General features: G+C 39.4%; 2 protein-coding genes across 2 annotated transcripts; one reads left to right on the top strand and one right to left on the bottom strand.

Annotated features, from left to right (window-relative positions):
* Nucleotides 1-268: 268 nt before the first annotated feature.
* Nucleotides 269-4,702, top strand: LOC125179405. Its single transcript, XM_047885195.1, has 6 exons — nt 269-604; nt 873-986; nt 1,662-1,886; nt 2,413-2,602; nt 3,345-3,506; nt 3,898-4,702. Exons 1-6 carry the CDS (start codon nt 417-419, stop codon nt 4,249-4,251), a joined length of 1,233 nt encoding a protein of 410 aa, XP_047741151.1. The 5' UTR covers nt 269-416; the 3' UTR covers nt 4,252-4,702.
* Nucleotides 4,703-10,101: 5,399 nt separating this feature from the next.
* LOC125179404 lies at nt 10,102-14,009 on the bottom strand. The gene is made up of 6 exons (XM_047885194.1): nt 13,680-14,009; nt 13,157-13,270; nt 12,357-12,590; nt 11,691-11,880; nt 11,018-11,179; nt 10,102-10,853 (listed from the first exon to the last, which is right to left on the bottom strand). The coding sequence occupies exons 1-6, from the start codon at nt 13,865-13,867 to the stop codon at nt 10,497-10,499; spliced, it is 1,245 nt and encodes a 414-aa protein (XP_047741150.1). The 5' UTR covers nt 13,868-14,009; the 3' UTR covers nt 10,102-10,496.

The following is a 14,009-nucleotide window of genomic DNA, read 5'->3' as shown; positions in this document are numbered from 1 at the left end:
TAAATATTGTCTCATTAGGTAGGGTTAATTTATATGAAAGTATTTTAAATTCACGGTTCTAATAATTTTAGACATTATTTTAAAGAAAATGCCATAAAATTGTCAAACAAGGTAATATTAACCTAAGGACTATAATTCAAACCAAATCTTGAAATGTTAAATGCTCTCGCTATTCTTTATGGCGAGCCAAACGTGGTCGAACGTTAGTTTAGGGCTCTAGGCCTAACTAGACCGACCGTTTCATTCTTCTAGCAGGCGAGGTCTCGTGCACAAGTCGCTCTTCTCAAACACACGTGGAACGTGGACAAAGCTTAAGTTATTATTGGTGCAGCTTGGTGATTGTGGATTATAAGTTCAATTGATAAAAGTAACGGAAATTTGTGAAGAAAGACACAAGCGTCAATTCTTTTTCAAAAATGTTTGATTTGAGTAATACGAGTGAAAAGACGGCGATCCAACAACTGATCAGCAGAAGTTCAAGCTCAATAAATCGCTCGCAATTCGTGCGAGAAATGGAGCTGCGCATGTGCAAGCGCCTGGTGGAGTTTAAGACCCAAATGGTATCGCGTAATCGTGTAATTAAAATGGATTTCAATCACAACGGGTAAGTCTTTTGATATTATTCCTACTAGGACGTTGCAACGTCTATTTGTGACGGATTATCTTTTTTTCATCAAAGATACTCTAAATGTTTTTTAATAAACTATTGTTTTCTGCACTTCAAAAATGAATTTCAACTTTTATTTTCTTGCGTCAGGAAAGAAATGCGGATTCACATGTAGCCGTTTGGGTGAAATTTCCGTTTCATATGTCATCACTGAAATCAGATTGCATCCACCGTATTATTACCATTACAGCAAATCTTTTTCCAGCTCGCGGTTGGTGCGTGTCTGCGAAGACTTGATTGAGGTTTTGGATCCGCGGACGCAACGCGTCGTTCACACCCTACCGCACATCTACGATTTATTTCGTAAACACATTTTCGAGTGAGTACTGTTGTCGGTTGGTTACATCCAATCTAAGTTTTAAATAATTAAAAGAACACAATGAGTTTCAAGTGTCAGCGGATTCACTATAAAATACTTGTTTTTCGCTAGAAACGTGAAAACGAGCAGTATAAAAATATTAAAAATAATATAGTGATGTGAGGTTTGATTGAGCCATGTTGGCATGTCACTGATTCTTTAACCACTCGGCCACCTAGCTGATTTTACAACTAATTACAGGTTTTGAAACCCAAACACGCTGCTTCCATCTTATTGATCTTAACCACTTCCTTTTCGAGTAGCCGATGTAACGCGAGCTGCAGAAATGATTGTGTTAACTTTGTTTATTTTGTATTACCGAGCAAGAAAATGCAGTACTATATTGCAATTATTGATGCATATCATCGTCCATAGGCTGGATGATGATATGCATGCGACATGCCTATCCAGCACGCTGGATGCGACAGGCTGGATAGGCCTGTCGCATCAATCGGCGACAGGCCTATTCTTCAATGCCGAATGTACTATACTATACTATCAAAAAAGAACTAACAAACTTGTAAGCATTGCAAAATTTACGGCTGCATTACAATGACGTGTCGATCGTTCTTCAAATTGCTTTGTTTACAGTTGTGTACCAACTCCGATGATTAAATCTAACTTTAAAACCTGCAGGTTTACGGATGTCGACCACGAACTGATGGTCGATTACCATAGTATGAATAGAAACATCTCAGAGTTACAGCTCTGGGATATGCGGTTTCCGTCTTCAAATGTCAGCAAGATCATTTTTCAAGATACGATAATAAATCAGTATGCCTACTGCAAGAAGGAGAGGTCCCTCCTAACTGAAATAGGTGACTACTCCCATACCAAAATAGTGCTGTACAACAAATCAAGGTTAGTATTCACCTGACCGGTAAACAGACTGTCATGAGAACTGTTTTGGTTTATATTCATTTACTGCTTAATGTATTGAGGATGCTCTCCAATAGCTGAATGATATATGCGGATCTTTTTGGATAGATCGCGTGGAAGCTCATGTGTCTGATCCAATATTTTGTCCAATAACTTTTGCATTCAATTCACAACTATTGAATTATTTCCAATCATTCTCTGATCAGGAACTCAGCAGTATGCTCTAATGGACAAAAAATGATAATAAACAAGCATTTAATGCTATATGCATCAAGTTATTTAGTTTCTTTGGAACTGGTATGTACCTAATGTATTTTCATATTGTTTCAATTTTTCCATTATTTGAATTCGTCGAGGCGGCAGTGTGCATGAGCATACATATGCTCGATTTTCTTTTTAACGTTAAAACTTCATGCTATGTAATATAATTATTACAACCCTAAAAAGTTGTGATTTCAACTTTGATTCGGTGAATTTGCATTGAACAATAAGCGCCAGCACTTTTCAGCTTTTCGTCGTCGGGAGATGCGAAGCCTGTGGGGTCTTTAAGTTATGGGGGTGCACCAAGAATTGCCAGGTATATGTTCAGCCTGTCACCGGACGACAGCTGCCTTATTTTCCAACCCACTTCCGAGAGCTTCCTTGCTGTGCACAATCCTTCCTTTTCAACCTTGGGCGAAGCTCTCAACCAGTTTGAGGTGAGAAGCGATTCATAGCCATCGATGCAAACCTTCCACTAGAACCACAACCATATTCGTAATTAAGACAAACAATTCATAATTATAACAGGTAATGCGATGAAGAATTGGGCTGGATGGCCCTGTGGTTACAGCTCAGAGTACCAAAATTGGTACTCTAAACTGAACTCTGATACAGTTCGATCCCAGGGGGGAGGATGAGGAGGCCAGGGCAAAGAAAAATTGGAGCAGTGAGTTGCATGTTCGAGACCGCAACAAGCTGTGAATGTTCTGCGATGTTAAGAATCAGCGACTGGTCTGCGGCTTAATTAATGCTGAAATCGCCATTATTATTGTTGTTGTTGTTGTTGTTGTTATTATTATTACTATTATTATTATTTGTGTTAATATTATTAGGATGTATTAAAGTCAGCATGAATGTCCGGGTGTCTATTTTAAGCCAGCCGATTATATCATAGTACGTTTGTGTCTATCAAATGTGTGCCTGATCTGAGAATAATGCTACGTGGATTAAATAACTTTGCTGCTGGGTAATTGGGTTTGTGTTTGAGTTACACAGTGTCAATCTTCATCGAGTCGAGCATGCAACTCTACTCCAACCGAGTGTAGCGAACTCGATGTTGGGGTACTGATAGGGTACAGTTTTACCATATTCGATGCTATATAAGGCCCGCAGCGGAAAGGGGCGGTGAATTCCACTGCCGTGTTTCTGGCGTGAAAATCAAATCCTATTCTTTTTCAGGACGGACGACTGAAGACCATGAAAGCCCCTTGCACGATCCCGGTTGGTTTAGGAGTTACAAACAAACTCACCCACATGGTTCACGATTCTCAACTGTCCACTCATTTCAAATACTGTCCGAGAGGAAACTTCATTGTCGGTGATCCTCGCCAATTTGACGAGGTGAGAAATTGTCAGTTTAACGTTACGCGAGTTTATATTGACATCATTGGGAAGTCTATGAAGCATTCATTGAGTCTTCGAGCATTGTCTCACTCTCCAAGAAACATCGTCCACTCATAACTCATGATATATAAAGCTTTGCTCCAATCAGCTGCAGTTGTGGCAGCATGCACTAACTACAATACCACTACCATGCAGTAAGCATCTAAAGGGTTTCTTGCATTTATCACTGAATTAGATACGAACAAGTTTTTTGCAGGACATGTTAATAATTCCAAAATATGAATTTTATCCTGCTCCGCATGTCTGTATTACATGAATATTATTTCTGTATATCATACCGTGGATCAATCACTGTGGGTTTTACCTAACTCGGACACGTTCTTTTCAGATATTTAGGGTCTACAGCTTCAACCACGACGTCCCGACGTCTACATTTCAACATAACCCACCGGCTCTGGCCAGCACGGCGCAATTTATTGCTTCCGCATACTGGACGTCTTCATTTGTTCCATTTATTCTCAGTGTAACGGGCGAAATCGTCATCGCCTGCGATATCACAGGAACAGCCATCGACTTTTACCACTTGAGGGCGCCGGTACTGACCAAAGTTCCAATAGATTTAAAGCCCTTTCGTAGTTTAAAGACCAACTCGCCGTCCTCAATGGCGTTGAGCCCAAACTTAGACATCTTCGTGACCGGTCATTGCTCTGGCCGAATTGTATGGTATAATCCTAGACTTTGAATCAAATACACTATAGAATTTTGAGAAGGTTCAATAAAACATTTCTTTACCGAAGGTGCAGAGGTACCGTTCCACTCAATTTTCTGTGTTCTTGATGAACATTGATTGGCTAACAGTTGGCCTACAAAAGCTTTACATTTCATATTTGATTGAGAAGAGTAAAAACAACCTAGATAGGGATTTTAATTGTGGAGTTAAGTAGTTATGTGGACAGAATTTTGTTTATTTCTCTCCCGTCTCTCTCTTGCGGGTAGACGCCTCGTGTGGGCCATGAACGAATTTTGACGTGAGAAATTCGAACTAAATATATCTTCCCTTCGCGAACAATGTTTATTCTTGTATCCCAGTGCGAGATAGTTTAATTGCAAACCATTGTAAACAAACTAATTTCAGAATTTTGAATGTGTTCACTGGCTTGTGATGCCTTCTAGATGAGCATCAGCAACTTCAAATACAGCTTTTATAAAAAAGTAACTCTTATTGAAAACAAGTCAAGACGAATGTGAGTCGTTTCATTGCCCAGCTTTGTTTTATTCTCCAAATCATCAGCAGTGGCCCAAACTAGCTGCCTCAAGCAGCCTCAACAAGCGAGGCAATGTAAACAATGATTAATTAAATAGGCTTTACGTCGGCTTCACATTGTGGAGTAAAAACGTGAACGTGCTCTTGCACAAAAGTTATTATTCAAATTAATTGCAAATTTATTCATTCAAGGTAAAATCAACTATGTGAGGACAAATAATAACAATTTTGTGTTATTATACTGAACTCAGATTATATAATAGAAATTTAAAATTCGTAATGGGCTTTTTTTGAGGCATTTTAACGGATCATGAAAAATTTGGCTCAAGCAGGCGTGACTTGATATCAATCTATGCTTTTCACCAGAGTAAATTTAATGATTATTATCTTCGTACTGACATGTTTAGGTTCCTTAGAAAATTAAAGTCGGCGTTCAAAAATAATTTCCAATGTTTCGGCACAGGTTCTCCAGCAAACTACAAGTAATGTTATTTAGTCACGTATTTACTCTGCGTCAAATTCACGGGACCGTGTGGATTTTACTTAAAAAAATATATATATGATGTTTGAAAGCGAAGCAAGACCAAAGTCCTGTGTAGACAAGTCCTCGCCCCACAAGTATATGTTTCAGTCACAAGACGCGTTTATATTGGTCATGTCAAGACCCGATTAGAAAATTCCTGCTAGAGGCCAAATTATGTTGACTCAAACCATATTCCAGTATGGAGCGCGAGCTAAGTTGGCCAATCAGACTTTACGATAATAAGGCATTTAATTTTACCGTGCATTTACGAAACTAGTTTTATATACGCATTACAAATTACTGTATTTACGTTAATAAAGTAAACGCTTTTATAAAAAATTAGATTGAAAAACTCTGACCTCAAGCATTTACTTTTCCATCTTCTGCATTAATTGGTGGTTATTTGTTAAAGGATGTATTTTTTTGTAGAAAATTTCACTGCTAGCTGAAAGGGATTGCTTAGTTTTTTAGACCCATTAGGTGTAGTCTAATGGGCCTTCCAAGCTCGTGCTCAATACTGGAAAATGATTACAGTCTGCATAATTTGGCCTCTATCAGAATTTTCCAATCGGTTCTTGACATGACGAATATGCGCGCGTTTTCTGATTGAAGCCAACTTGTGTGTGGAGTACACAGCAATACACGCGGCCTCTCACGACCCTGGTACACGTCAGACATTAATGTTTTTAACTTTCAAATCAAACTTCATGTGGATACATAGTTTTAATTTGTAGGTCTCTTGATCGTTTGACGCAATGATTGATGAGGCTAGATAATATTACACTTAGGGTTTAATAGAGCAACCGGTCCAGAAAGATTAAAATTTATTTTTGGAAACTGAATTTAATTTTTTAATGCAGCTGAAAAGTTGAAAGCACGTGGATAAGATTCAATTCAATTTAATCTGGGAAGAAGCATAGATTTCTAATTCCTCAAAGTGGATTAAGCTCATTTCTTCCTGATTCCTTAATAAAGAGTCGTATATCTCAAGTCGGACGACTTTGAATCGACCTTAAAAACACTTGTTTCTAATTTTTAATTTCTATTATACAGTGCGAGCTTGATAATTATACCAACTCGTTTTTATTTATCTTCAGATGGTTGATTATACCATGTTCGCATCAAATTATCAACGATTTTAAAGCAGTTAAACAATAACTTTGGTGCCAGAGCACGCTCAGGGTTTTGCTTCATATAATTTCCATCGGACAAAAAAGCAGTTTATTACTGCTTCCCTGGCCCCGCTTAATTGTTCAGGCTGCTTGAGGCGGCTAGTTTGGACCGCTGCTGATGATATGGGTAATGGAACGACTCACCTTCGTCTCGACTTGATTTAACTGTCACTTCATTATTTCGGCTGTATTGTATAAATTGATGCAAATCTAGAAAATTCCGTGACAGGACCGATGCTGTTTAACGTCTTACAAAGGACCTAAGAGAGTGGGAGTTCACCCTGGAGACCTTCAAGAGACAACTGATCATGTTCCTGGGCACAGTCCCTCATCGTCCGCCCTGCATCATTACCAGCGGCGAGAAGCAAGCAACAGCATCGTGCATATCAGGTGGCCCAAATGAGGGCGCATATGCGCGATATTCAGAGGCGGCGATACATCGTGGCCTGGGACTGCTACGTCCCAAACAAATACTAAGGATACTAAGGCATGATGAGCCAATGAGCACTTTCTAATGTTTTTAATTTATTAGTTTAGTTCACCGGCCCAATGTTTTACGAGTTCTTCAGCTGTTAATGTATTTTTCACTGGAAGACAAAAATAAACATCGTTCTGGAAGGGGAAGATATAATTACTTCAAATTACTCTGATCAAAAATCGTTCATATAATCCGCAAGAGGCGGAGTCTCGTCAATGCACGGTCGCTTACATGAGGCGTCTACCCGCACGAGAGAAACAAGAGATAAATAAAGGAAATTCTGCCCACATAAGAACTACACAACTAAGATCCCTGTCTAGGTTGTTTTCAATCTTCTCAATCAAATATTAAATGTATAACTCATGAAGACCATTTGTGCCGATCAAAGTTCATCGTGTACGAAGACAAATTAGTGGAAATACAAGGAAATGTTTCGTAGTACCTTCTCAAGATTCAGTGATGCATTGCATCTAAATTCTAGGACTATACCATACCACTGGTCCAGAAAAAAATGGGCCGGTCACGAAGATGTCTAAGTTTGGGCTCAACGCCATTGCATAGCATGAGGACGACTTATTGCTCGTGATACTATGAAAGGGGTTCAAATCCATCGGACCTTCGGTTAGTGCAGGCGCCCTCAAGTGGTAAAAGCCGATGGTTTCAAAGATATCACAGGTCACGATGATTTCGCCTGATGCACTGAGAATAAATGGAGGACTCGAAGTCTTTCGATGTCTGGAGGCAGTAAACTGCGCCGTGCTGGTCAGAGTTGGTGGGTTATGTTGAAATTTGGACGTTGGGACGTCGGGATAAAAGCTGTAGACCCGAATTTTCTGCGAAAAAAGTACACAAAAAAGATAAACCTACAGTGATTGATCCATTGTTGATTTACAGAAATTATATTTTATTTCTTTATTTTCTTTAGCTAATTCATCGACAAAATGCAGCACACTCCTTAGACGTTTGCAGCTCCATGTTATTGGGGAAGCTGTTATGAACAAAGCTTCAAATCTCAAGTACGAACGTTCCATTGACCATCATGAATGATGAATGTATGATGTTTGTTGGTGAGTGAGACAGTATCATAGTCAATGCTCGAAATCTTAACGAATGCGTCACAGACTTCCCTAATGATATCAGAATGAGCTTATGTATCGTTAAGCATGTCAATTTCTCACCTCGAATGGTCCACAAGGATCACCGACGATGTAGTTTCCTCTTGGACAGATTTTAAAATACTTTGACAGACGAGAATCGTGAACCATTGTGGGTGAGTTTGTTGGTAACTCCTGAACCAGTAACCACCCAGAATGGGGCCACTGTGTTCCATGATCTTCAGTCGCCCGTCCTGAAAAAGTATAAGATTTGCTCTTTATGGTAGATATGGGAACGCATCGCCCCTGTCTGCTGCGGGGCTAGCTGCAGCTGAGCATCGTATAAAATACTGTGCATTTGTACTTCATCGGTACCTCATAAGAGTTCGCCTCAACATTCTGTTCTAGTCGAATTGCCTGCTCGACTCTGTGAAGCTTTACATCTAGTAAATTAAGCACAAACCAATTTACCTATAGCAATAAAGCTAATTAATTGTCGGAGTATCATTGGCAGATCAAGGCACGCATTGGATAAACACGAACTCACTCTGATACTATCTGTTGACTCATAACAGACATCCGGACATGCACGCTGGATGCATTTCGATCAAATTACCAGTCATAATTGTGCAATGAATTTCAAAAATTATTTGCACAGTATTGATTTTTCGCAACAGCGGTCTCGAAGGACCATGTAGGACCAAGTCTGTGCAAATCGTGACTGGCAACGAATAAGTTTATTGTGGTTTTAGTGGCAGTTTTGCAGCGATGGCTATGAATTGCTTCTCACCTCAAACTGTTTGAGAGCTTCGTGCAAGGTTGCTAAGGAAAGATTGTGCACAGCTAGGAAGCTCTCGGGACTGGGTTGGAACACAAGGCAGCTGTCGTCCGGTGCCAGGCCGAACCAAGGATTTCGTGCCCATGGATTACGGAAGGAACTCACAGGCGTCGCATCTCCCGACGTCGAAAAGCTGAGAAGTTTTGACGATTAATGTCGAATGCCAATTAACAAAAGCGATTGTTGAACTTGCCTCTTATGTGGAATATAATATTTGTAGAGCTTGAAGTTATAAACGATAAAAATCTAATTAATCAAACATAACATTATATGCTTCTTTATGCTAAATTTGTGTCCATATAAGCAAACTGCTGAGTTCCCGATAAGAGTGATAGTAAATAATATAAGATTAATGAAAAGTACTCAGAAGTTATTGTAGCATAATATTCCCGTACGATTCATTCACTCAAGCCACATAAATCATTAAGCTACCGAGTAGCAGCCTAAATATATTAACCAAGAAAAATAATATAAACCAAATATTTCGAATTATACCCTGTTTACCGATCCGATGAATACAAACCTTGATTTATTGTATAACGATATTTTCCAATGATCACCGGACTTGGAATCAAATACGTTGGTCAGGAGGGACCTCTCCTTCTTGGAGTATACATATTGATCCACCATCGCATCACGGAAAGAAATCCTTCCGACATGTGAGGATGAAAACCTCAAATCCCAGAGCTGTAATTCTGGATTGTCTTCCATACTCCAGCAATCGAGGATCAGTTCGTGATTGACGTCTGTGAACCTTTGGGTTTAGAGAAATAGTTATTTGTCCTGCAATGAAGTTGGAGCAGAGCTGAAAATCAATCCAATAGAGCAGCAATCGCCACGTCAATGTAATACAGCCTAGAGTGTTGCAAAATATGCCAGTTTAAGTTATTTTTTGATAATTATCCGCACCTGCAATTGAAATAAAATGCTGAATTTCATTGCACGGTGGTTCATTCAATTTAAAAGTTAACACTATTAATTGTCTCCGCATCTCATGCGTCACAAGGGCTGCATGGTGTGACCCCATGTAGCCCTTGGACCCCATGTAGCCATGGAGTGTTTTTGATCAATCAAAAAATATGGAAGCAGCGAGTTGGTTAGAATACGAAACCCGCTCATTAATTGTGAACATTCTAGTACTATATCGGCAAGGTGGCCGGATGGTTGAGAATCGGCGACAAAGCCTATAACAACGCTTTTACCGCTATATTATNTTGCTCCAGAATATTGTAAGAGGATCAAAAACAGTTTACTTTTTGTTTCCATGACTCCGCTTGGTTCAGGTAGCTCGAGACCGCTAGTTTTTAAGTTAATTACTTTAGACAAATGGCCTAATGGCTTACCAGCGCTCCAGCTAATAGACTATCTCGCACTGGAAGTCAAGAATAAACGTCTACGAGAGAGACAGGTGATAAATAATGAGAATTCTGCTGACATAACGACTTAACCTCCCAACTAAGGCCCTTGCTCGTTGGTCTTCACTCTTCCTAAATTAAGTCATGGCTATTGAAGGTCAACTGATAGCCAATCAATGTTTATCAAAAACCAAATCAATTGAGTAGAAAGGTAAGGAAAGAGGTAATTGTTCTATTTTTTTAAATTCTGTGATGCATTTGATTCAAAGCCTAGGATTGTGCCATACCACTGGGCCATAGTACTGAGCGGTCACAAAGATATCTAACGCTTGAGTCAAAGCCATCGACTTCACAGGTCTCTCACTCTTTAAACTATAGAAAGGTTCTAAATCTATTGGAAGTTTGGATGGTACTGGCGCTCGCAAATGGTAAAAGCTGGTGCATGGTTCCGAGGCATCGTAGGCAATGGCGATTTCGCCGCTTGCACTGAGCAGAAGAGAATCCCGTTGGGGATATCGGTCAGCGGATGCAATAAATTGCGCTGTGCTCGTCAGAGTCGGTGGGTTTTGGCAAAATGTATTGGTCGGGACGTTGTGATCAAAGCTGTAGACCCTAAAAAACTGAAAAGAAAGTGTCCAGGTCAGGTATACCTATAATAATTATTTCATGTAATAAAGTACAGAAATTATCTTGACATATTACACATACGAAGAGCAAGAACACATCGTAGACTTCTCTGACGTCAAATAGAGCCTATATAACTTCAAACATGTCAATTTCTCACCGAGTCAGTGTCCTTAGGAACAACTGCGATGAATTTTCCTCCGGAACAGATTTTGAACCTTCTCCTCTGAAAAGAATCGTGTACCATGTGAGTGAGTTCGTTTTTATCTCCTGAACTACCGGTGATCGGACCACTGGCTTTCTTGATCTTCAGTTGCACACCCTGAAAAAGTATACTATTAGTTTGCTATGTCAGATATTGGTATGCATCGCCGCTATCTGCTGCTGGCCTAGCTGTAGCTGAGCTCGGATAAAATGCGCTGGATCTGTACTCTTTCGGTACCACAGCATCGATGAAGCCTCTACACTCGATATCAGCAGAGTTACATGCTCGACTCGGTGAAGATAGACAATTGGCAAATCACACACAAACCCAATTGCCAACAAGCAACGCGAATATCTTGCAAATTATCATTCGCAGATCAACTTACATATTTCATAGACAGAAACGCACTCTGATATTATTAATTATCTCTGAAATGTAATTCATGCTGAATTGGATACTTAGCGATCGCATTACCACTCATAATTTTGCAATATATTTCAAAATGTACTGATTTTGTCGCAACAGCGGTCCCTGAGACCAAGCCTAAATAAATCGTGACTGGTGAACGAATTTGTTCATTGCTGTTTTAGTGGAATTTTTACAGCTATGATTATGAATAGTTTCTCACATCAAACTGTTTGAGAGCGTCGTGCAAGGTCGCGAAGGAAAGATTGTGCACAGCAAGGAAAGTCCTGAGAGTAGGTCGGAACACAAGGCAGCTGTCGTCCGGTGCCAGGCCGAACCAAGTAGTTCGTAAATTTTGTCCCCACGTATCACAGAAGGAACTCACAGGCGTCGCTTCCCCCGACGTCGAGAAGCTGAAAAGTTTCGACGCTTATTATGCAATACAAAGTTACTGGAGCGGTAGTTGCAGTCACATCTTTTGGAGATGTTTATTAGTTATATAACTTATAAAACATAAAAATATATTTAAGAAAAATTAAATCAAACATCGGTTTGTGCTTCGATAAATCAAAATCTAGAAAACTTTGACTCAATGTGAAAATAAATTCAATATATGTACATCTTACGACTACCCATCAAATTAAATGCATCAACGTTAAATCAACGTTCGTGACCTATTTCCCCATTAGAGTGATAGTAAACAATTCAATATTATTGGCGAAAAAAATGCTAGCTTAAGTGTCTGCTGCAAAATATATCCATGCTTTTCATCCTCATAAGCCACACAAATCATTTAGGTGACGAAAAGAAGCCGCAATCTTTTGAACAGATGTCTGAAAAATATTTCTCATGATTGCCTGATAACTGTTCAGTCCCAGTGAATACTAACCTTGATTTGTCATACAGCAATATTTTTCGTTTCTGGTTGTATTTAAAATCATATATATTGGACAGGAGGGCCCTCTCCTTCTTGGAGTATACATATTGCTCAATCGTCGCATCACAGAAACGAATCCTGCCGACATGTGATGACGAAAACCTCATATCCCAGAGCTGTAACTCTGGGGTGTTTATTTCCCTGCCGCAGCAATCGAGGATCAGCTCGTGATCGACGTCCGTGAATCTGCAGGTTTTAAAGAAATACTTAATCATCCCCCCAAAAAAGTTCAAATAGAGCTCTAAACCAAGCCATTCGCACAACGACCGCCATGTCATTGTAATGCAGATGAAAATACCGCAAAGCATATTCGTTTTTAATTTGTCTTTTTTTTATAATTATCTGCATCAAGATATGATATAAAATTCTTAATTTTATTTCAAGGGAGGATAGTAAATCTAACGTTTACACAATTATTCATTTCTACATGGGCTACATGGAAGGGCCGAATGGTTACGACCATTAAGATAAGAACAGCGAGCAATTGGAGTTCGAAACCCGCAATTAGTTGTGAAAATTCTGATCGAAATCGGTGAGGTGGCATGGAAATCAGTATCGGCGGCAGACCAGCATGGCCTAATCAAAGCTCTCGCCGATATATTATATCTATAGAATTATCATAATGCTCATTTTTCACGTTTTACGTGAAAAGTTGTTTATAGTAAATCGGCTGCCTCTTTCGAAAAACTTTATGTGTCTTGAAATTCTTTCATTAATAAAGGGTATATTACCAAAAAGACAACAGCACTCACTCGAACATTTGTCCATACACTTTTAATCTGATCCGTGGCAGGGTGTGGACGACTCGGCGAGTCCGCGGGTCCAAAACCTCAAGCAAGCCGTCCTGGACCCGCACCAACCGCGAGCTGGAAAAAGCTTTGATTTATTAAAGATATGGCGGCTGATATTCGGCGTTGACGAAGGAAACGTAAATTTAAACATAAGCGACATTCGAACCGCTTTTCTTTCTTTGACTCAAAAAATTAACATGAACAAAAATATTTTATTCAAGCAATCAGATTACCGGAAAATTATTTTCAAGTGCTGAAACCAAGAGTAAAACAAGAAAAAATTTAGCGTATTTTTGATTACAGAATTGTCAATTTAAAAACAAAGAGACTGTTGGTAACATCCACGTATGCATATCTTTAACGGTAAAATAATATTTATAGTACTTTCGATAATAATAAGAGACAATTGGTCACAATGAGGCTGTTTACAAAGTCCTAGAATAAAACAAAACTTCTTACAAATGTTAATGTTATAAAAACGCACCCATTGTCATTGAATTTCATTTTAAGTGTGTAGCTACCGTCTAACACTTCGGTCTCAAACACCACCATACTCTTGCACATGCGCAGCTCCATTTCTCGTATGAACTGCAAGCGATCTCCTGAGCTCCAACTTCTGCTGATCAGTTTTTGGATCGTCGTGCTTCCACTCATATTGCACAAATCACCCATTAAAAAAACGGAATCTTGTATCGAGCTTTTCAAAGGGTTGATTCTTTTATAAATTGAACGTAAAATCCACAACCACAATGGAACACCAATAATAACTTGAGTTTTGCCCACGCTCCACGTGTGTTTGAGAGGAGCGACTTGC

Source organism: Hyalella azteca, unplaced genomic scaffold (assembly GCF_000764305.2).
Source record: "Hyalella azteca isolate HAZT.00-mixed unplaced genomic scaffold, Hazt_2.0.2 contig17278, whole genome shotgun sequence".
Lineage (NCBI taxonomy): Eukaryota > Metazoa > Arthropoda > Malacostraca > Amphipoda > Hyalellidae > Hyalella > Hyalella azteca.
The sequence above is the reverse complement of the archived record's forward strand: the minus strand, read 5'-3'. Positions and strand labels throughout refer to the sequence as shown.

Coding starts and splice junctions, on each gene's coding strand:
- LOC125179405 (XM_047885195.1), top strand. CDS start 417: ATGTTTGATTTGAGTAATACGAGTGAAAAGACGGCGATCCAACAACTG. Junction 987..1,661: donor TTTCGTAAACACATTTTCGA/GTGAGTACTGTT, acceptor TAAAACCTGCAG/GTTTACGGATGTCGACCACG. Junction 1,887..2,412: donor GTGCTGTACAACAAATCAAG/GTTAGTATTCAC, acceptor AGCACTTTTCAG/CTTTTCGTCGTCGGGAGATG.
- LOC125179404 (XM_047885194.1), bottom strand. CDS start 13,867: ATGGGTGATTTGTGCAATATGAGTGGAAGCACGACGATCCAAAAACTG. Junction 11,881..12,356: donor TTGCTGTATGACAAATCAAG/GTTAGTATTCAC, acceptor GAAACTTTTCAG/CTTCTCGACGTCGGGGGAAG. Junction 10,854..11,017: donor TTCCTAAGGACACTGACTCG/GTGAGAAATTGA, acceptor CTTTCTTTTCAG/TTTTTTAGGGTCTACAGCTT.